This window comes from Pygoscelis adeliae, unplaced genomic scaffold, assembly GCF_000699105.1.
Source record: "Pygoscelis adeliae isolate BGI_AS28 unplaced genomic scaffold, ASM69910v1 Scaffold27, whole genome shotgun sequence".
NCBI lineage: Eukaryota > Metazoa > Chordata > Aves > Sphenisciformes > Spheniscidae > Pygoscelis > Pygoscelis adeliae.
The window spans coordinates 9320415-9343339 of record NW_008825410.1 but is presented as its reverse complement, the minus strand read 5'-3'; the positions used below and the strand labels follow the sequence as shown (position 1 = coordinate 9343339).

Below are 22925 nucleotides of genomic sequence, written 5' to 3'. Positions count from 1 at the left end.
TGTTGCATCCACCCACTCCCCTTTAGTTTGTCATTTGTTCAGGACTGTGTTTACAAGGGAATACAGCGTAACACAAGGAAGTGAGCTGAGCCACAGTCTGAGTATAACAGTCAGTGTCCTCAGAAGACCTTCTTCATTAAATAATGCTATTCCTCTACACAGCATCAATGTCAAGCTTGTTCTTTTCAGTCTCAAGTACCTGGGAAGAAGCTTTATTTACAGGGTACAAGCAAATTTCAGTTCATCAGCTAATAGTCATGTTACAGCTTCTTCTAGCAATTTGCACTTACACACCCATATTCTTCAAATTTTCTTTCTAATGTGTCCCTTCCCCTCCCCATCATCAACAGGCAAAATGACAGACTGTCAGTAGGATACACTTTATTTTCTAAGGCCAGCACTATGTAGCCCTGCATACTCTTCTGATCACAGTGCCAGATCCACCTTGTCCCTTGCGCTCAGATGGCTCACATGGGTGCTGTTCCCTGAACTATTGCATTATCAGCCCCTCACTACAAGCAAGAGATTGAGGTGCTGGAGCATGTCCAAAGAAGAGCAACGAAGCTGGTGAGGAGTCTGGAGAACAAGTCTTACGAGCAGCAGCTGAGGGAACTGGGGTGGTTTAGCCTGGAGAAAAGGAGGCTGAGGGGAGACCTCATCGCTCTCTACAACTGCCTGAAAGGAGGTTGTAGTGAGGTGGGTGTCGGTCTCTTCTCCCAAGTAACAAGCGATAGGACGAGAGGAAATGGTCTCAAGTTGCGCCAGGGGAGGTTTAGATTGGACATGAGGAAAAATTTCTTCACAGAAAAGGTTGTCAAGCATTGGAACAGGCTGCCCAGGGAAGTGATTGAGTCACCATCCCTGGAGGTATTTAAAAGACGTGTAGATGTGGCACTTAGAGACATGGTTTAGTGGTGGACTTGGCAGTGTTAGGTTAACGGTTGGACTCGATCTTAAAGGTCTTTTCCAACCTAAATGATTCTATGATTCTATTTTATGATTATGTCATTCCCCACTTCATTTTCTTCCTTCTCTATGAATAAAACAAAAAATCTGAGGAAACAGAAAATAACTCATCAATGGATCTGCACAGGGATTTTGGTCATCACTTGTTCCCACAAGCATACATTCTATCAAGTTCAAAGAAATCAAACAGAAACTAGTGTTGTGACCTTTTCTTTGCCTGTTGAAGGCAAATTTTCAGTGCACCAAAGGGCGTGACACATTTTTCTGGCTGGAATGAGTATGAACCCGAGAGTGGTAAGTTTTATCCCTGCCCTCTCATCCCTAGTAGTCTTTTCAACCAGTAAAGTCTCCAAATGTGCCTGAGTGAGTACAGCTCAGCATAACAACATGTTGTTATTCCTTTGCCAACAGGTGTGGATACCTCAAACGTAGCCTTTGCAAAATTCATCTGGGGGAAGCATTTTTAAAAGATGGAAATTATGCCAGATTATTTTTATTTAAAAATAGGCTAAAAGGTTCCTGAAGAATCATGTTGCTTGCTTTACCTACATTTGCAATTCCTGTCAGTAAAAGCACAGGCCCCTCTGGCTGCACCCGTGCGATATACAGTGTTCCATGCCATAGGCTTCCGGAGACATGCTCGAACAAAAAGCTGTTCTAGCCTGGTGCTGGCCGTTGTAATGCTATACCTTACCTAAATGTGCTCCAGCTAGGTCTGCTCGGTGCTTCAACAACAGCACTTTTCATTTCACTGCTGAGCAAGCTGCTGCAAATTTTTGCTATACTCTAGTATGATTCAAAGAGTTGCTTAACAGAAAGCAACACTCAAGAAATACAGTCCTTGTTCACTGCCATTCTGCACTCACTCCATGCTTCAGTTTAATATATGCTAATACTTATCTTTCTCCATGTAGACTGCAGTTTTTCCTACAGTCAGGCATCTATTTCCCTCCCACATGCACTTTTATTTTTTGCATTTTTTTAAGAAAAGGGTATTTAGTTCATAAACTGTACAGACAGAAACCACCAGAGTCTGAAAAATGTGGATAAGCCTCCAAGAGTTCTGATCCCTAGCCACAAATCTGGACTGTTTTTGAAAGCACATCTACCTTTCTGCTATTCTTTGCCTCAAGCAAAAGCTCAAAAAACTCAGCCCCCAGCCCTGTGATGATGCAGCCAAGGCATGAATCAGTCCCCACCAGTCTCTCCCCCCATGCTGGACCCCAGTCAATTCACATATTTTCTCAGGAAGGGGTGCCTGCTTTCCTTTTAGTGTAGATGGACTGTGATCTGCTTCTGTAAACAATAAATGTCTCTGACTCCCTACAAAGCAGCTCTCCTCCTCTGCTGCCTTGGCCACCTCTTCTCACCATTAGGTACTATCAGCTGCCACGGTGTCCCTGCTGCAGAGTGTGCTCAGAGCCTGTGAAGCACGATGTGGGACTCCCAAGGTTGTGAAACGCAACCACACTGAGCGAGCATGGGAGTGCAGTAAGGATCAGCAGCTGATTTCTCAGAGATACATATTTTCATCAAAAAGGAATAAAAGGGCAGCTGAATGAGGGGCTGCTTCATCTAGGGAGTATAGCTCGCTTTTGGAAATAGTCCCAGGCTGTAGCTTTGCGATTAGATGTGCGGCCAGATGGATTGAAGAGAAAGAAACAGCATTGGCTCTCAGGTTTTTAAATAAACCCTTGCTGGAGCTAGGTAAGGGGGCCTGAATGCAAAAACCCTCCATAATTCCCTAATACTCTGGACAAAAAACAAATGTTAACTTTTTTTACAAAGGCTAATGAACTAAGCTGCCGTTTTCAAAGTACAAAGAGAACGGATGTGCAGAAAGGGGCAATGTTTGCTATTTGCCCAGGCTTAGGAAGGTAAGGAACACAACTTCCACTCCCTGACACTTGACCTTTGCTATGGTTGCAAAGACACCGCTCTCCTTCCATTTTCCAGATTTTACTTTTCTTTCTGAAATGCTAAGATTTTGTTTGGAAGCAGGCTAGAAAAAAAGGCCATCAGACAACACCCAGCAATGTTTCTTCACAAATTACTCATCTCCTTATTAAAGAGCCACAACATTTTCAAGCATCATTTGGGGAGACATGACAGTTACTTAGTTCTCTTTCCATCCAGTTAGAATCCACTAAATAAATAGGAAAATGCAATGTTAAGGTTGCAATTCCATCATTAACAAGCTGTTATGGCCAGGCACTAAAGCACCCTTAAAAGAATAAAATATTCTCTATATATTAGTGTGCAACTTCACCTCATTGATCCAGAATGAATTCAGGATGATGTTTTACCTGCAAATGCTGACAGAGTTCAAAGACTGACATGATCTATCTTTGAATCTGAGATAAGCAAGCAGATATGGACAATGTTTTTAATTCACAGATCATCACAGCAAGAGTCATGCGTGTGAAAAAGGCACACAGATCTGCACAGATGACAAGACAGTTCACAAAGAGTGAGGAATCAAATCCAAGCCCTACATGTGTAATACTTCTCCCTGCTGCCAATTCCCTCTCTTGGTTTGTACTGGTGGTGTTAGTGCAGAAAGACATACTCCTTTATCCATTTTCAGGAAATACTGAAATGTCCTTCTTCCTCTTCCAACAAGGCAGCAACTAGCAAAGAACTATTGCTTTTTTTGGTAATCCATGATACAGCTGATCTCAATTTAATCAATGAATCCAGGATTTAATCTATCAATCTCACCACTTGATGAACAAAAATATGACAGAAAAGAGAGTAGGTGAGCATTTCTCAGCATATTTGTTAGTAATCTCAAGGAGACTCTTCCTAGTATGATTTGTTTTTAGAGTCACATGTTGTTCCTAAGTGAAGAGTCCCTTGATGTCATTCACTTTTGGTGAACTGAAGAAGGTTATAAGGACTCAGTCATGGGATTTCTCCTAACGTTAGTAGAAAAGACATAGCCAGTCTGTGGAAAGTCACTGCTCTTTGAACCCACCCCCCGTGAAAGAAAGGAGCCTAAAGCAATAAAACATTAGAAATGCAGACAAGCATGATCATTACAGGCTCATTTTCCCCAGTGAAAAAGCATTTTTATTTAGGCTCTTTAATATTTGAGGCTAAAGAATCCGCTACAGACTGGTAAAGCAAAAACATGTTAAATACAACAATTTGGTTTATATGAAATACCAAACAGAGTGTTCATAATCTAGCTATATAGCGTTATCTAGGATTTAGAAAATTTGGTTTCTTTCTCTTCCCAAGTGAGCTAGTTCTCTATTTTTTGCATGAAAGTCTCCTATCATTGGAACACATACTATAAAATACAATGTTGGTTCAACATCGATGAGCCAATTTTATCCTGCACAGATGTTTTATTGTTCAGGATGGGAAGCAATTCACATTTCTGCTTACCAGTGCTCTAGAAAGGACTGCTCAATCAACATTTTATACCACTTTTTCTTTCAAACAGACTTTGAAATTGCTAAAACTGGTATCTCAGTGCACAGTTGTCAAGCGGAATTGTATACTAAGAGAGTCGACTGTCTAAATGCCTATACTTAATAAGGATTGGGGTGAATTGAAGAACAAAACAGCGGTCAGCAAAAGTGTTTCTAGATCCTGCTGGCACATTTAAACCCAAGCATAATTACAAAAAGGAGAAACATTCTGTAGCATATTCTGGCAGATTGCCTAATTTTCAAGTAAGCAGGGACTGCATTGACTTATTAGACCCTGTCACACGCAATTTCAAAAGCAGGTGCAAAAGCAAAATATTCTATTATACAGGACTATTCTATTATACAGCAGTCTTCAATAATAGCTGATGTGGGTTACAATACTGTAGTTTATTGGGGTCAGCATCACACCTTGTTTCCTTTACCTGCTACAGTTTAGTTTTGTGGCTGAGTCATGCTGGAAGGACAGGATTTAGGGATGCAGACGCTGTAGTTAAAACTATACTTTATAGCACTGATAGGTATCCTTGCAGAAGGCTGGCTGCATGGCTGGTCCCACTGCCCTATCCCCATCTCCCAAGTGATCAGAAAAGCATCTACCGCACAACCTGAATGCTGGTATCCTTACCCACGTGCTGCATACAGGCATGGCCATGTGACAAAATCACTGTCTCTGCCAGTATGTGACAGATGCTGATCTGGTCTTTTGACAGTAAGTTACACATCCCGTCCCCCCCTCATGCTTGGACGTGCAGCTGTTATATGTAATTTTGCCATTTCAGGGACATGCGTTCAGTCATACAACAAGGTAGTGAGGAGTCTTTGGGAACAACGTGGCAGGAAATGGCTGCTGGTCAGATGAACCATGCTGTTCTGGTGGGCTGGGCATGACTTCCACACCGAGGAATCCCAATCTTCGCTTTGTGTAGGGCCGTTTTCCCAATGAATATTAATTCATTTCTCATTTCATTGAGAGCACATTCACACACACACACACACACACACACACACACACGAATCACTGAATAATTTAGGTTGAAAGGGACCTCTGGAGGTCATATGGTCCAAACTCCCACTCAAAGCAGGGTCCCCACTTAGATCAGGATCTCCAGCTCAGTGCACCCCACAAAGTACTTATCTGAATTAGTACAAACACAGGGAAAGCGGAAAGGCCAAACAGCAATACAATACAAAGAGGAAAACAAGGCAACGTGTGCGCAGATTTTGACGGTTTCATAGGTGCTTTGTATGAGATGAGGCCTGTGCAAGTCGGAAATACCATAAATTCTCAGTGTATAATGACACCAAAATAAGGAAATGTCTAAGAGCATTTTGCAGCTGTTTTGAAAAATGATGGACTTTTCAGTAAGTTGTCTGAAACTGATAAATCACAACATATTTCTTCACAGCCTGAAGTATCACCCTCCCCATCCAGGGGCCAGTGGGAAGGGAAGAGCTGGAAGGGGACCAGAGAGTAGCTTGGGAGCAAAGCTCCAGTACCAGGACTTTAGCTCGCTGGCTCTTGCATGTGCTTGATAGTTTCCAGGTCTGGTTTGATTTCTGTTGGTTAGGAGGACATACTGCAATTCCAGATAAACAGGAATCCTGAACGTGAACTAACAGCTCTAACAGAAAGGCTAGTCAAGAGCATAATAGATTTGCTAATAAATGTGTGTGGTTTACTACCTGCCTGAGCACAGACCTCCCTGTGGGAACAGCATTACCAGGAAGGAGGGAACTGCCTTTATTTGCATTCGCTGCATGACAAAGGGTGAAGAGGAGGCATATAAACACACGCACACCCTGCAGACATCCCCAGCAGCAGCCCATACACAAAGAACTCCAATCTCATGGAGATCTTCTTTCACAACAGCCTTAACTCCATCTTTTAAACACTTAGCAGCTCTCCAAGCGGGAAGGTAAAATAAGACCAGCTCTTATTGGCTTCATAATTGATGCTTGCTCAGAACAGTTTAGGCACAGGCTAATAATTAGTAACAGATCAATACAGCTTAGTTAAGGAAAGTGCTGTCTTGCTGACTGCTAAATTCCTTAGTGTCATTACATCCATAGCATCCTACTGACAGAAGAACCTTAGAGAAAAGTTCAGGTGACCAGAACAGGAATGAAATATTTAGCCTTCTACAGCAATCTGGATACATCTGGGATTAATGACAGATATATACTATAGACGGGATGAATCACTGGAAAATTCACCATATGCAGAGACTCTGTATCTCATTTAAACCATTCAGCGCAGGTGTGAAATTCATTCCAAAGACCACCTCAACCTGTCAGAAATTCCTCTCTTAACAAAGATGTGATCGACTCCCAACATCCTGAACTTAAACTTCAGTTCTGACAGTACAGCTATGGGAATTTAAGTAAACTTGACATTTCCATAAGCTGGAATGGTAGTAACGTTAGAGCTATTCATATACGTAAATAATTTGTAAATTAAAAGTGAATTATCTTACCTGCAGTGTCAATGCTGCTCTTGCTGGACACAATTTTCAACATCATCTTCTCACTAAGTAATAAAAAGAAAAATCAGAATTTTAACTTACTAACAATAAAACTGTAGTGAAGTTTATAATCAGCAAATTAAATGGCCTTGTCTAGCATATATATTTTCAATTTAAATCACCAGTAGCTTGTCAGTTGTTTTCTTTTAAATCAGCTTTTAATACAATTTAAGCAAGGAATGGAGTATAAGCAGTAGAAAGCACAGAGATGTAGCTACATTAATTCTTTTTAACACAAAGAAGAGTAATGCAGTTAATCTCCATCTATCATTTGGCATATTTTTCCTCTCTGCCTAGCATTCTCATGGGGATGATAAAGATATTTAAAAATGATTGAGCATTCAGGGTTTTTTTACTGTTACATTCAAATATTATTTTTGTTGATTGATTACTAAAATCATTACAGAGAAACAGATTTAATGAATTCTTTTTTTACCTAGAAGCATCTTTGCTATTACTTGTATTTGGCCCTTTAAAAAGCGCAGACTGAACAAGACCAGTTAAACTGGCAATCTGTTTCTCCATGGCTTGTATCCTCTCTCTGTAAGACAAGAGAACCGTTTGTTAAAGCCAGATATATTTGCTTTCAGACTTGTTTTTCTAGGTGAATGATTACCACAGGACTGGAAAGACACTATGGAGTTTGTGCAAAGGCCCATGGGTACCAGCTTGCATATACCTTGTTACAGCAGCTTACCCCATCTTGGTTTGGACAGCTTTTGCATGGTAATAGACAATAAAAAAGACATCTGCTTGGTTAAAAAAGAACAAAACAACCAACCACCCAGACAATAAACTTCTAATGATCTCATGAGACAGGCACCTAAAACAATCAGTTAATGCCTCTTGGAACTAGTGAAAATCTTTTTTTTTCAGCATTACATATATTTTCTCTTTTACCTACACTGTGCCAGTAGTTTTGCCTGTATATAAGGTTTCAGGATTAAAGACTTTACTGTTTTTACTTTCCCCAAATCCAGGATTTTTGTCTGCAAAGCATTTAATCTGCCCAAGCTGACTACTCCCCAGCCCAAATCCTTTGCACCTGACATTGCAACTGTCTGCTCTGGAAAGGACAGCAATGTGACAGACCAGGCACAGGACACCAAATGCAGAGTGTACAGCAACATTATCATAACACAGATTTGCTTTCATGCGCATATCCTGAGAAATTCCTAAAAAGCAGAAGAAAAGAGATGAAGAAGAACCGTAATAGGTATGGTCAGTGTTTTCCATAGGTACCAAAGGCCACTAAACAACAACAACGACTTTTTTGATGGGAAGGCTAACATTTGTATGTTTATCTGTTTACATAAATGCATATATTAATCAGGTACCAGGTGACTTCCTCGGTGGGCTGTAAAACAGCCTTTTGCTCACACAGGTGCCTACTTTCACATGCCAGTATGTCAATGACACACCACAGCATAAACACACATCAATACGGGACCTCAGACAGGACCTTCTGAAAATGCATCCTTATATGCCAGCGGTTAAGCAACTGGGGGGACACACAAAAGCAAATGCTAACAGTGGGTTGTGATTTTGGAAGATGACTGGGAACAAAACTTCTCAAAAAGCAAGTGACTAAGACCAGCAGCAATGACTGATGAAAGAAGATGGGACAGACACACGCAGCCCCAGACTCAGCCTGCTGCAGGGGCCACCCATCACCGCTGCGGTGTCCTGGGCACGTGGGAGCAGACGACCTCTGGCCACCCCCAGCTCTAGTTGCCATTTGGTGGCCAAAGCAATAATGCCAATCGATAAGGGCCATATATACTCAAATGTAGGTACCAGTACCAGGCAAAAGCAAGCTGACATGATACAAAGCGAGTAACCAGTCCAGCTTGTAGCTAGCCAGATTATCCAGGCTAATTATTTCATTCACACTCAGGAAATGAAATAGAGGTTTGCTGGGATAGCACACAGGTACCATAGCCAGGAGAGACTCCGAGACACCCAGACATTGAGAAAACAGAGCAGCAAAACAAGTAATGAGATGCTAACAGACACAAGGAGGGAAAAAGAGAGTGCTCAGTCAGTCCCCAGCCGGCAGACGTGTTCTTACTGCGATTTAATACAGTGTGCGCGTCTTACTTTTCTGTCTTCATGTTGAAGGGTATTTTGAACGGTGATGAGAAGACTAGTGAATCTGACCTAATTCATTGCAAACCAAGAAATACGTTACAGAATTTCCACTATTATAAGTTTTAAAATAAGAAACTGGTTCAGGCTACAGTAACCTTTGGAACAAAAACAAGTACTAAAAGCCTGGGATAAATATATTTTAACAAACTTTAATGCAGCATTTTTGACACTTAATAATGAAAACATTTTTTTTTTCCCAGATAATCATCACAAGCCCTTCCTGGAACTTAACTCAATTGGAAGTCTATCTGTTTTACCAATTCATAAATATGATGTTTTTTCCATCCCACATACGATAATCTGGAAACAATTTTCTGCTTCAAAAGAGATTATGGTAACACAAAGCTGATCTTGTCCTTTGACATGAAATCTAGGAAAATATGTTGTTAAGAGGGAGAGGGATGTTCCAGAGATAGGAGATGATGAAAAACGAATGAAATACTGGAATCAATTGCACAGAGCACATTATTTTTCATATGGTAAAATCATTAAGAATGTGAAGAATCTACATGTGCTCTGGAGTTACTCCATTAAAGACAAGACAGAATTTTTCCTGTAATCATTTCACTGTAATACTCAGACTCATTATGGCCATCAGCACCAAACATGTCAAAAACAGGTGTCTGAAAGGGGGCGCCTTTTAGGCATTAAATAAATCGACCTGATTTTCGGAGACCTGGCGGTCTGACTGAAGGCAATGGGAAGCGGCATGCTCCAGGGCGGGCAGGGAGGGACGCGGCCGGCCCGGCAGCAGGGCCATGCCCTGGGCTGACGTGGCTGGGGGGGCCGGGGGCCAAACCTGCCACCAGCCGCATGGGCTCGGAGGAGCAGTGATGGGCTCTGCAGCCACCCCTTTCGCCGCTGGCTTGCCTGTGAAAGGCTGGAGCAACCTCGGCTCCAGAGGGAGAAAATTAATGCTTTCCTCAGTCTCTGCTAAGCCGGACTCTATCAGGGATGCCAGCACTGTCGTGACAGTTGTACATCTTTGGTTCTCAACATTTTATTCTCTACCTCTCGCTGTGCTCCCTGCTGTGGAGAGGGAAGGTGGGGGGAACAGCCTGTCTCACCATCCCTTCCTGCACTGGGCAGGCCGGGGTCTCATGGATGGGGCAGGCTGGGGTCCCCGTGGACAGGGCAGGCCAGGACATGGAGGACTAGGAGAGAGGGTCGGGCAGAACAAAACACAGTGGTGCCTCTTTGCCGGTGGTGGTAGCACGAGAAGGCCGAACCCCGTCTCTGTTCCCAGATTAATTTCCCAGATAAATCTGCATGTCTCCACCACCCAGGAAGAGCAGGGAGGGTCCCTTCTACAGCAGTTGGGAAAGAAACGGCTATTTTATCAGCCTGAGCACAGAAGGGCATTGTTTTGCATTGTTTTCCTGTGAATGCCCGGAGAGTCAGAGGTGGTAACGCAGTGGGGGAGGGCAGGAGGGAGCAAGGTCAGAAGCGACTCCCAGCTCTAACAGGCCTCTCGGTCAGACTTGGCTTTGGCTTGTCACAGACCTCGGCCAGCAAAGCAGGCACGAGCCGCTCGCCAGCCCTGTTCTCCCGGCAGCCTGATCCACAGCCCTGGCCCCGCGTACGTCCAGGCACTCGGGCCCTGCCTCAGCATCTCGCTCCCCAGATTCGGCAAAGACAAAACAAGCCCTTGCTTCTCCAGTGTCTGTGCACTGAGACATCAGATTTCATCACCAGATTTCTTCCTTACAGCTTCCCGGAGGTTTCATGTCATTCCCTCTACTGCAACTAACTGGAAGCAATCCCAAGCAGGGTACAGTGTATTGCTGAATTGGAACCAACTGCTCACTGTGATGCTATTTAAGTGTGACTTGCATGTTCCTTCCCTTTCCTGGGGACATCTTTAATATTCACATCACTGAGAAGCTACTTTGTACAGACACAAACTAGAACTGGGCTGTGTAACTGTTCATTCATGTTCCTGTCCAACCCTAGGCTGTGCAGCACATCATCCATAACAGACATACTCAAATACCAAGTCTGACACCACGAACTAATTGGCACGCGATCCTGGAGAAAGATTTTCAGTGACTTCATATTTTATAGTTAAACCCCAAGTGAAGTCTGTATAGTAATCAAAAAGAGGGTCGGAGACAGGGAAAAATACATTTCTTTCTATATTACCCTATGAGAGAAACATTTTATTAGAAATTTTTTTATCTCCCTGGGAAAAAAAAGGGAAACTGGAGTAGGTTGTCTTTCCCAATGGCTTCCCTAGAACCAAGTGAAAGTGGCACAGTCAGACTTTACCCCAATGTCTGCCCAAAACAGCAGAGTGGATGTCCTGGAAGGGTGTGAAGCAAATTGCAGCAGAACTCTTCTGTACTCTGCTCTCCTCCCAAGGGAAAGATACACACAGGTGAATATTTCAATCTTCTAAGAATAAGGTTAAGCTCAAACTTTCTACAGCTTGAAGCTAAAGGGAAAAGGGAAGCTCTGAAGCACTGCCAGCTGTGATACTATTTGACAACTCTTATCCAAGAGTCTGCATCTCATCTTCCTACAGCTCCTCCAACAGAAGGAAGCCAAAGTACAGTTTACCTTTCCTCCGTCCTCTGTTGGTCACCTGCATTCATCTTTTTCTGCCTGGTTATTCAACATCCTTCACAAAGGAAGATGCAATTTTGGCCTTGTGGAAAGTGTCTGAGAGGGTGTATCTGCAAAGTTCACCTTTCTTGTACAATTCTCAGTGCATTGCTGATGGAGTCTCCCACTGTCCATGGCTTTACAGAGTATGACCATTTTTTCCAAATGCATAGAGAGTCCATCCATACTTTAACGTATCAAACAATAGTGTTTTTGTGACGGGAACAATATCCAATAACCTACGTATGGTCGTTACGTTTTAGTCTCTAACTGCAAGCCATGAGCGGTGAATGTGATCATATTTTTTGCTCAGTGAACCACATTCTACCATCATCTTTTCTCACTGACATGTGGCATAAAAAGAAGAGGATGAAAGTTGTATTCAGGCAAAAGAAAACCACAGTACACTCCTGAAATGCTTTTGGAGGAAAAAGGTTGTATAGAGCTATCTTGCTATTTTAAGGGCTGTATTTTAGTAAGTAGCAGCTTTTATTATATACATATTCAGCACTATCAAATAACCCAGAATTTTGCAACAGGACTTGTGTTTTAAATGCAAAGAATGTAAGTTAAATGGCATTTAATTTAATGCACTTTTGGGTAAATAGCTTCTTTTCTAATTTATCAACATTTAAACATTTGCTTTGCCTGTAGTAACTTCCAGAACTGCCCACCATAAGCTACATAAATGTGCCATCCAAAAATATGATAGCAAATCACTGTTTAAACAACTCATGCTCACTGAAATTCCCCTCAAAGATGAACTGCTGCAATCTGTTACAACTTCTAATATTTTTGTGTGTATGAATACTGATTTTTTTTAAATCTCCATGAACTTGCTTCTTCTCGCTGTTGTAAAAGAGCTTTATATGGAACTCTTCTGGTAAATGAATTACTGTTAGAATTTATTCAGTGCTTTATGCCACAGAAGTAGCTACCTTGAAAATACCTGAGGTAAAACAGACACAAGAAAGAATTATGTGAAGCAATTAAATCCCCCTCAACTCTGGCTTAAATAACAGGTTTGATGAGACTGGCGTCCGCAATGCAAAACTAAAATGAGAAACTCCAAAAGAAGAGATTGGAAATACTGGTTTTCATCTTTTGTAGACCCAAATCTGCTGCCGTTAACATTCCAAAGGTAACGGACCCATTTTCTTCAACAAAACCAGGATACAGTCAATGAGAGGTCTGATCTGCTATAGGTACCCAGCATATTCTGATAAAGTACATATATATGCCACTTCAGCCCTGGACTGGAAAAATTGAAGGAGAATTAACAGGGGAAGAGCGATTCAATTAAAGTTCTGGCATTGTCACTCTCCATTTTAATCTTTTCTCTGACTTAAACTCTGCATTGTCCTGAGGTTGCGACAGTGCTACTTCAAGGTAATTTCTGCAAAGAGATGGCACAAGAGATGTTTCCTTTGTTCTCAGCACACTCCGCTAGGGACTGAAGGAACAACAGTGCTGAGATGATGATGGGTTTGATGTTTGTAGGGTCCTCAACCCGCTCCTGATGAGTCAGGATGGGGAGTCTCTCTTGTCACTGCACAAATGCAAAAGATCTTCCTCCTCAGTATCCCCAAGGTTAACAGATACTCAGTCTGCCCATTTGCTGCTGCCCCACACCTGACGCTGTCTGCATGCGGGCTGACCGAACACACCATCATTCACTTTCTGTGGCCTGGTTTTTAGGCTCTTTGCACAGTCATCAGCAAGTGGATAATGTGCACAACAGAGCAGCATACACCTCATTTTTAGCATGCCTGGAAGAGGATGAATTCAGCCCCATCTCTCCAATCCCAAAATATTCTTACTCACAGAAGCAAGCCCAGCTGTACTGCTTATGGGTGAGTCCTACACAAGAAGGTACAGGACACTTTTCTGCCATTATATACATCACCTTTCAGGTGTTCATAATAACCTTGTAACAATTCAGCCCCTGCTGAAGCAGGAAAAGAGCACCTCAGCCTGGATACCCTTAGTGTTCCTTGTTTAGTTTAGTACAATCTCAACAGCGTTTGTTTTCAAAGTTTATGAAATTATTACAAAGCTAAAATAAGGCTTAGAGCATTTTGTACCCGTAGAACTCAAACCCAATTCTTAATATTGCAGCGAACAGAAAACACACCAATTTGTATGAGTTGCTTTTGGTATTTACAATTATTTTTTTAAAAGTCACACTTTCTCAAGGTTAAAAAAACCCATAACCCATAAGGGCAGCTTTCAGAATGATTTTTTCAGTGCTGTGTGGCTAATACACACCATGCTGAATTTTAAGGTCATGCATTATTTGGAAGTGTAATTATGCAAATGCTATTTTCATCACTGTAAATATATTCCGGGACCAGGACTAAAACTGCTGGTACAAAGCTCCCCTTAAGGAGCTGCAGAACTATCTGTATAGTCACTCTTCATATATTCACAAATACACAGCCTTGTGCATGTCTGTGTAGCTGAGTGAACAGATGAGATGCCCAGAGGGGAGAGGGTAAGTCACACAGACTGGAAAGTTGTTGGTGTCCTCCCTTATTTTCAAGTCCCTAACATGAGTCTTGTAAAATTTTTGATCTGAAAGCTATCTCTTGGATCAGAATTGGCAAATATAGTTCAAATTATTTCCTAGTTGTAATAATGGAAGCTTGAAATGAAATTTCAGGTACCTGCATCTTTTTCTTGGAAATAGATACAAATCAGGTTTGACTGACCTGCAATATGCCCTAAATCATACCCTTGTGTCAACATAACTACCAAGCTATAAGCCTGTAATTTTTGTGGATGGCTGCTTTTCTTCCATCCTCCATTTTCTCCCCACCAATGGACCTCACAACACATTCTTTTTTCTGGCCAAGTGTGGTCAGAGGCGACTAATTGTTGAGCAAGTTCCTCAGGTGGAAGGGAAGTTTGGGGGCTATACGAAGCTCCGTATCTCCCCAGTGGTTAAGGCAGTCAGCAGTTACCTTTGGCCTCTGTGAGCTCAGCATTTTCCAGCTATTCATCTTCACTTCCCTAAAGAGCTCTATAAAAGTTAACAGCACAAACAATACGCTAGAGATTAGCGCAACTCATACGAATACACAGCAACCGACTGGCAGCGTAACGATTTTTCTCTCCTAGGGGTCTATGGCAGGAGAAGCCTTCACAGACCTTTGCATAAATCTGGTCCTTAAAAAGACAGGAGAGATCATTGTCATCATTGTCAGCACACAAAAGTTAACAACAGTCAGGTCACCAACTATTTGTGATGCTGGAAAAATCATTGGGAACAGCATTTGTGTTTCAATTTCTTCCCTGGGACAGACTTGCTCTTCGCAGCAGTTTCCCCTCGAGGAACATTATTATAAACAACTGTCCTATTTTTATGCAAATTCATGTTTTACAGGAGATAAGACAGTAATGATAAATTCTTCCCATTTCCTAACACTAGATGAGAAAAACTCCACTCCATAAAGAACCAAAATTGTAATATCAGAGTGTCATTCTTAACGGGGGTGAAATATATTCCCTTATTAGCGGGAACAGAACATCATTTGTTCTTGTAACATGATCTGGTTGCCTGGAAAGAAAAATCCTAGTTAATAATTTTTTTATTATATTTTTTCCAATGACTGAAATTTACACAAATGAAAATAACTAGGGATTCATCATGGGTTGACAATACTTTCAGATTAATAACGGGTGGTGTTATATCTCCTCTAAATTACTAACTACCTTGACAGACAGCTAATAAACACTGCAGCCCAGTGCAGCAGCCTCCTACACATTACATTGTCCCCTGGTTGTTAAATGACACAAGATGTGCAGATTAGGAATGTTTCTCATTTGCATAAATTAAGCCCTGGCTCTGCCTTACCTTGTCTCCTTGTCCTTGGGCATTGCAGGTGACCCATAGCCAAGCGCCTGCTTGTCGACTGGAGAGGGCACCGCCTCGGCCATGCCCGGGAGGCCAAGGGCGCTCCGTGTTTTCGTGTCCACAAACACAGGCGGTCCCGGCTCCTTTTTGAAGGACTGGCGGCTGGGGGGAGACGAAGACCTGTCAGGCTGGATGGTGTGGGGGGGAATGTGAGCGCTATGGTGAGGATGAATATCGATCATTCTCATGTCAGCCACCCTGTGGGGTGAGGCGGGAGGCGTTTTAGAGCCGAGAGTGGGCAAGTGGCTCTCTGGGTACTTTCGTGACTTTTGTCTGTACAAGGACTGCTCCAGCATTTCAGGCTGCATAGAGGGGTTGCAGTAAGTGCTTGATGACCTCATGGCACTGCGATGGTAGGCTACAATGTGATCGGGGACATCGAGGGGGTGTCCGGAGTGGGGTGCAGCCACACTCATCCTCCCCTCGTGAAACAAGTAGGGGTCACCGTACAGACCTTCATTTCGGATCAGGGCAAGGTTTTTGTTACTCATGTCCTCATCTGGCTTCACGTCCCGTCTCTCCAAAATGGCGCTTGGGCTGGGTGATATTGAGCGTGAGGCTGGCACGCTGGAGAGCCGGTCCCTGGGGATGGTGGCATTGCCTGGCACACCCATGGGCCGGCCCCCGCCATAGGGAATCCTGGACGGAGAGGGAGGCATGGAGTGGGGCACCGGGGTGGAGGGTGGAGAGCTGGGCATCGCATGCGGAGGGTGTGTGGCAGATCCGGGGCGGGAAGCACTTGGGCCATCTCGGCCCGTATAAGCAATGTCCCTCTGCATCTGGAAAGAAAAGGAAGAACATATAAGATATAAAATTACTGAATGAGCAAAACATGATATGGGTTGTGACGACCTTGACATCTACAGAAAAAAAAGACCAAATAATTTGTCATCTGCATAAATAAACACTTTGGAACCTCAGTGCCTAAAGAAAATAACACCTATAAACGGCAATAAAATGGGCTGCATGTTAAGGGAATATGAGAGTTTTTAAAATGCTTTTACTTAGGCAAATACCTTCTTACTCTGATATTCACAGCTACCGAAGCTGAAATTAGGGGTTTCAGTGCCAAGTGTTCTAAGTACGTGTAGCCAGTGACAGACTTAAACAGTTTATTGATCAGACACACAGGCTAGAGTTCACTGACTCCAAACCAGGAACAAAATGATGATTCTCTGGCATCACAAACAGACCTGAAGTCCTTAGACAAGAAAAATAAATATTACAACTAACTGGCCATTTGCTTCAGTGCAGGATTTAGCCTTTTGCTAATAACTTGATGTGGTCTTTATTACACAAAGGGTACACAAATTGTAGGAGAACAACACATACAAACATTTACTGACTGTAAGACACTCAAGTTGCGTGAATACAGCCCCTATAAAACATGTGCTGTGGGTTTCCTTCATTGCAACCAAAGATAACAGAGCTTCAGACAGTTTGTGGAGGACGCGTTCAGAAAGTCACCAAATATTTTATCATAGTTTTGTAAGCAGCAGCAGAAACTGCCAGCAGTAAGGAATGAGCAAGGAAGGAAAAGAAAGGGAAAACTTCCATACCAACGTATTAGTGCTCTGTTAACTGAGGCCTTGGCAAAAAACTGCAATGAATACATGGGCTTCTGAGTCTATAGCATGTCACTCTGCCCAGCAATGACCTCTCTAGATGGTTGAACATTGTCAATGACAGACACAGGAGAAATTCGCCCTCTATCAAGCATCACGTGCCTGCTCTAGTGCCGTTAGGGTAAGGTGGGTAAACAGGAAGACAAAAAAGTCAGCTGGGTTCCACCAACTACATAAGAAAAAAATCACAGCTTATAAAATTTGTGTTGGCAACTTCAGCTTCCCTATCACTTTCAAGGGACTGTAGAAAGCCAAGTGTCACTAAGCCCAACTACATATTCCTGAAGTTCCTAACGTGCAAGTTGCTGATCTGAAATCTTCACCATTTTTCTCCCCTCTCACTCCTTGCTTTGACGATGTGACTGAATTCATTGCAGTTACAGTGATCCATGGCTGATGAAGCAAGAAATTATATTCTATTCCTGCCCCACCACAGTTTTTTCCACTGGTAAGGGAATTGCAATGGTGGTATATAAACAATAGCTGTTCCCATCATGGCAGGCTCCGCACATGGAAATTACAAATGACGTTCCCCAGAGCCAGAGATCAAAAGTCTGGAGTATCAGGTATCAGAAAGAAGAAAGGAGATAACCTGACTGTGGCAGCAGCAATAATAAATAAGTGTAACAGAACAAAGGAGCACGGTGGGATGGGCCATAAATGAGCCAGACAAAAGTCATCCAGCCAAAGGGGAACATGGGATAATTTTTTCATCTCTCTGCACAGAGAATTACTGTAGTCTGGAATGTAAAATAAAATATAACTAAACAGTATTAATAAAATTATCAGTGGGCATTCAACATAGTTTTCTATTGGCTTGAAGAAACACTGCAACATACTGAGCTGTATTTTGTGTTCAGACTCTGGACCTGGGCCAGCAGAACAAAAAGACGCCTACTGACTCTGAGCAGCTTTGGGATCATGCCTCCAGGGATAGGCAGCCATAGATGTTTTGCACTGAGAGAAGAGCCCGGAGAAAGAAAATCCTCTTTGGTTTCTACTGTAGAAGCTATACCATGCCCCGTTTAGTTGCTTCAGCTAAAGATACAACAGATGCAATAGTATCTGGCACAGAAACCGTAGTCACTGGGATACGCTGGGTTGCAGTGAGAGGAAAACTCCAATGTTACCTCGTAGAGAGGAGAAAATTTCCATGGGAAGCTTTGAAAGCAACAGGCTTAATTTCCCCTAACTTCTGGAGTTCATATTCCTGTATATGCTCATTCATTTCTCATAAGTCAAAGAAATCTGTCAAAGAAAAATTCCTACTTTCCACCTTAACATATTGCCATACTTTAAGATGGAAATGAGGAGTTCAAATATGGGCCTGAGCTATTGCTCAAAATCCTGTGTCTGAGTACTGACATATATAATGCTGTTTACTTTTGCTTTAAAATAGCACTTGGAGTACACAGCGTGAATCAAGACCCCATTGGGCTAAGCAGGGTACAAATGCCTGGGCAGACAAACCCTTCCTGAAAAGTTCACTTTCTATTTTAAGCCATGACTCAGCCCCTGGGTGGAGTGTGCAGAAGGGGAGAGCAGTCAGAGCCACAGAGTCCAGGGTGCCCAGGACAGGTGCACCAGCGCATGTAGGATGGGCAGGGACATGAGCTGGTGACCGGGAGCCAGGAAGCCTTACTGGCTGGATTACAGTGTCTTCTGCCACCTGGTCAATATTTTCTCTCATTTCACTTTTCTCTCTTCTCCAAAATCTCCAGATTCTTTGCTAATAGCAACTTCAAAAATGTGAATAATGGTCTCTTCTTACTTCTCATCTATACATCTTTTGTGTGATATTCAAGGCACACTACTCTCTCTCATATATACCCTACTTTCTGTGCCATTTTTCTTCTTCCTGTCCTCCACCACAAAACCCCATGTTGCTCAATGAAAACACGTACTCTAATATGCGGGCTGTCTTGAGCCACATGTTCTTGGACTTCAACTGCATGACTCGGGGACAGAGAAAGAGGATATTGGGCTTATCTGAGCCTCTAAATACTATGTGCTATCACAGCCAATTGCTTTGAGGGCAAAAGGAAGAAGATTTTTTAGTGCAAGCATAGGATCATGTGCTTTTTGACTGCAGCCATGTAATGCGTTTGCCTGAGGGTGTGATTTTCTTTAGCACATAGCTCTTCCTTGTTCTTACTGCCTGTAGACTTTACATCCTTGAAACAGAAAATTTTTTTGTCAATCCTTAGGTTAAAATATGGCAAACAGCTAGCAACAATTTCTGTATAAAACATTTGAGGCAAAAAGACATCACTGAGAATCTTTCACTTTCTGTAGTAAAAAAGATCACACCATGTTTAAACATCTCCTGTGGAGGTTTTTGGTCAGTCTAACAACACTTAAGTCTATAAGATACAGATTTGGATTTTTTTTTTTAAACAGAGCAATAGAGAGTGAACATCATATAAAACCAGTTATGTTCTTTATTTCAAAACTAGTTGGCATACTCAACAACTTGCTGTATTTTGAAAATGACTATATGCAGAAAGGCAGCAAACCAGCTATCCATCCACCCAAATGGATGACCTTACAAAGAATCTTGCTCCTGGTAGCTCACATAAAGGGCGAGCAGACCCAGCGCCTCTGCATACAGCAGAATATAAAGCTTGTGGCAGCTCCTGGCCTCTCAAATAGCACAGCTCCCCTGAAAGAAGGACAGAGTCGTGGTATCATAAGCCTTATGGATAGCAAAGAGCAAGCTGCTATTCAGTGATTCAACAGCTTGTGATTTCTGCAGTTCAATCCAGTCTGTCTTGTCATCCATCATTAGGGCTAATACAACACTGTGCTGATCTTTATTCTAAATTTGTTACAGCTGTCCTATCTCATAGGTCATTCTTGTGGTCTGTCCCAACATGGGTATCTTACAATGAAGAAACCATCCTTACTTTTGTCTCTCCAGTTGCCTTCAACACATCATTTGCACCTGTGGCACACACCAGACAGGGTATGCGGAGCTGTGCCTGCATGTACACCAGGGCAACACCAGCTAGCACTAAGCACTAAGCCTACCTATTCATCAGCACCACACCAACCCTTCACCTCACCACGCAGCTGGATACCAAAGGTACAGCCTGACTCATGCCATTTTCTGCTAACATCTCATGGCAAAACACAGGCAAAGGGAAAAGCAGGCCAGAGTTTCTGACCTGGCAGCCCTTCCCATTGCTCTCCCAGACCTCGTCTACGTCAATAGAGAACACAGCAACTGGCTTTGCCCCAAGGATTTCAGCCTGCCAAAATACCTACATGGAGCATGTTTCCTAGATGGAGCTTATCCATGCACCCTCTCAGAGACACCCCAGAGTTCCCAGCAGACTCCATTAATCACCTCTCAGGCATGCAAAGCTACTACTTTTCTTACTCTCCCGTTGACACCCTGCGTTTCTCTGAGGAACCTGCACCTATGCTCCTCAAGCTGGCTCACCCAACAGTAAACAGAGGACACCTGCAAAGAATTTTATTGACAGCTTGGAGAATCTTTGATGAAAAACCTACAGAAATGCTAAGTACTGATACAATACTGATAAATTCATGTCTGTAAAAAGACCTTTTACAGAAATTGCTCGCCAGAAGAAAATCCTCTAGAAAGTAAGGCAATCCTTCACTTTTCTAACCAGGAAAGACTTAATTAAAGAACCCAAATCCGACAACGATACAATCCATTAGTTTGCTCTTTCCTCATAAAAATAAATGGACAGCTTTACTGTACTAGTTGCCCAAAACCCTTAGTTTAATCAGTAGTTGCACTATATGATACCACTTCTGCCATGACTGGTTGGGTTTGGTTTGGTCTCGTTTCATTCAGATTGGGTTTGGACAGCTGAAAGCACAAATCTGCTTTTGCAAAAAACCTGTCATATACGGTTTTAGTATTTCTAATATAATATAATTTACAATAAGAAATAGTGCACTTGAAAATTACAGAATTGGTAAACAGTCCGAAAACAAAATTTTTTAAGTATCTGTACCATGACCATCTGTACAAAGCCAAATCCTTATGCTCTCAGACATCACTGAGAGGTCATCACACTTGTCTGTTCTTGCCTTCTCATAGTATGCCTTTTAATTCCCATAAATATCCCCATTCTATTGGCTCATTACAGAAAAAAACCAGGCTGGCTGCAGCTGCGGGTTCCTCCAGCTGCCCAATGCCATACTTGAAAACTGCAAACACATTAGCATAATTTTTAGCTTTTTCTGGTCAGGAACTTTCCAATGAAAAATATTTTCAGCAGACAATGCTAATCCAAAAGAGCTGAAACATTTGGTAAAATCATCAGTAAAGACAAAAGTTGGAAAAAACCACCCAGCAGACTTCAGTCCAACACTGACATTATTTCTTATCAGACATCCCTGGAGTGTTCTAGAGCTTTGGCTTTCCAGATTCGTAGACCTGGGGCAACTTGGTCAGAGTCTGCCCTGGGGTAGGGACCCTAGCTCTTCCATGGTCTCTTCAGCAGAGTGGGTACTTGGTAGTTTTGGGTGATCTTCCAGACCAAGTAGTAAGACATGTCAGGGGTTTCAATGTCCATTGCTCCTCAGCAGTGCTTCCAGACTAGAAGTTTATTTGGCAATTTTGGCTAAGAATGGGCCCCTTGATGCCCAAAAGAGAGAGTTCAGACCATGAAACAGCTGACTTAGGCTAAGTTGGAGACCTGGCCTCAGCTGAGTCTGGCCCCACAGTACAAGGCTCTAGGAGCTGCCAGAGTTCACAATTGTTTTTCATTATGGGAACCACATGCTGGTAAAATAAAACTGGTTTCAAATGTTCAAACTTCCCATGAATGGGGAACTCCAAGACCCAGCTAGCTGTTCTTAACGTGTCCCACATATTTCCATTGTTTTTTCCTGGATAACTTTCCAGACAAGGAGTTGCAGAACCCCCTGAGAAATCTCAGCATTTACTATAATTAACTTCCCATTCTTAGCATGCATCTAGGTTTCAGTTCTTTAGCTCCTTTTGCCCAGCTGTAAAATCTCTGTATTATGATGAAAGAGGAGTTGAGCTAAAAACTCAGAACATCTACGAAACTGTAGTTTTCTGATTCTAGTGACTGATTACACCAGATCCGAATACTTAATTGGACATATATGGATATGGCAATAGAATCGCTGGGTTTTTCTTCTTCCATTTCTGCTCTTAATTCTATGTTTTTTCTTTCCCTTGATCAACAATGCTGCAATCAGCCAATATAAGATGTTTCTTAGGATGAGCCTGTGATGGTAAGTGATGGTGAATCCACCCAGTCCTCCAGTTTCTATATTCATAGACTTTTTTTGCCAGGCTCAGCTGGCTAGAAGGTGACATGAATAAAATAGGAGAACCAGAAGATGATGTTCACTGTCCTAGGACGTGGAATTTAGAGCACATAAACATGACCTTCCAGAAAGGAGGCATCCTGAGTGAACCTTAATCAGGTGTCATCACCATACTACTCAGTATCACTGCGACATCCAGTCTCCACACCTTTCTGCCAGTTGTGCAGGTGTACACAAAGGTTATGGCATAAGCACTATTTCATCCTCAAGAGCAGAATTTTTAGGATACCATATTGTAACTGCCCATACACTGGCTTGAAGCTCAGCCACAGCATCACTTCCCTTTCCATGCCATAGAGCATCAAACACATTCTTGACATTATTGTCCCTTATTTTATACTTATATCTTTAATGCACACTT

General features: G+C 42.5%; 1 protein-coding gene across 1 annotated transcript in view; it reads right to left on the bottom strand.

Moving 5' to 3' along the window:
- The window catches only part of KIAA1217 (KIAA1217 ortholog), a 190734-nt gene that overhangs the window by 39184 nt on the left and 128625 nt on the right, over positions 1-22925 (bottom strand). The window contains exons 6-8 of the mRNA XM_009330569.1: positions 15540-16378; positions 7365-7469; positions 6881-6933 (exon numbers count right to left, since the gene is read on the bottom strand). Coding sequence (XP_009328844.1) covers positions 6881-6933; positions 7365-7469; positions 15540-16378 — 997 coding nt within the window. The remainder of the gene's footprint in view (positions 1-6880; positions 6934-7364; positions 7470-15539; positions 16379-22925) is intronic.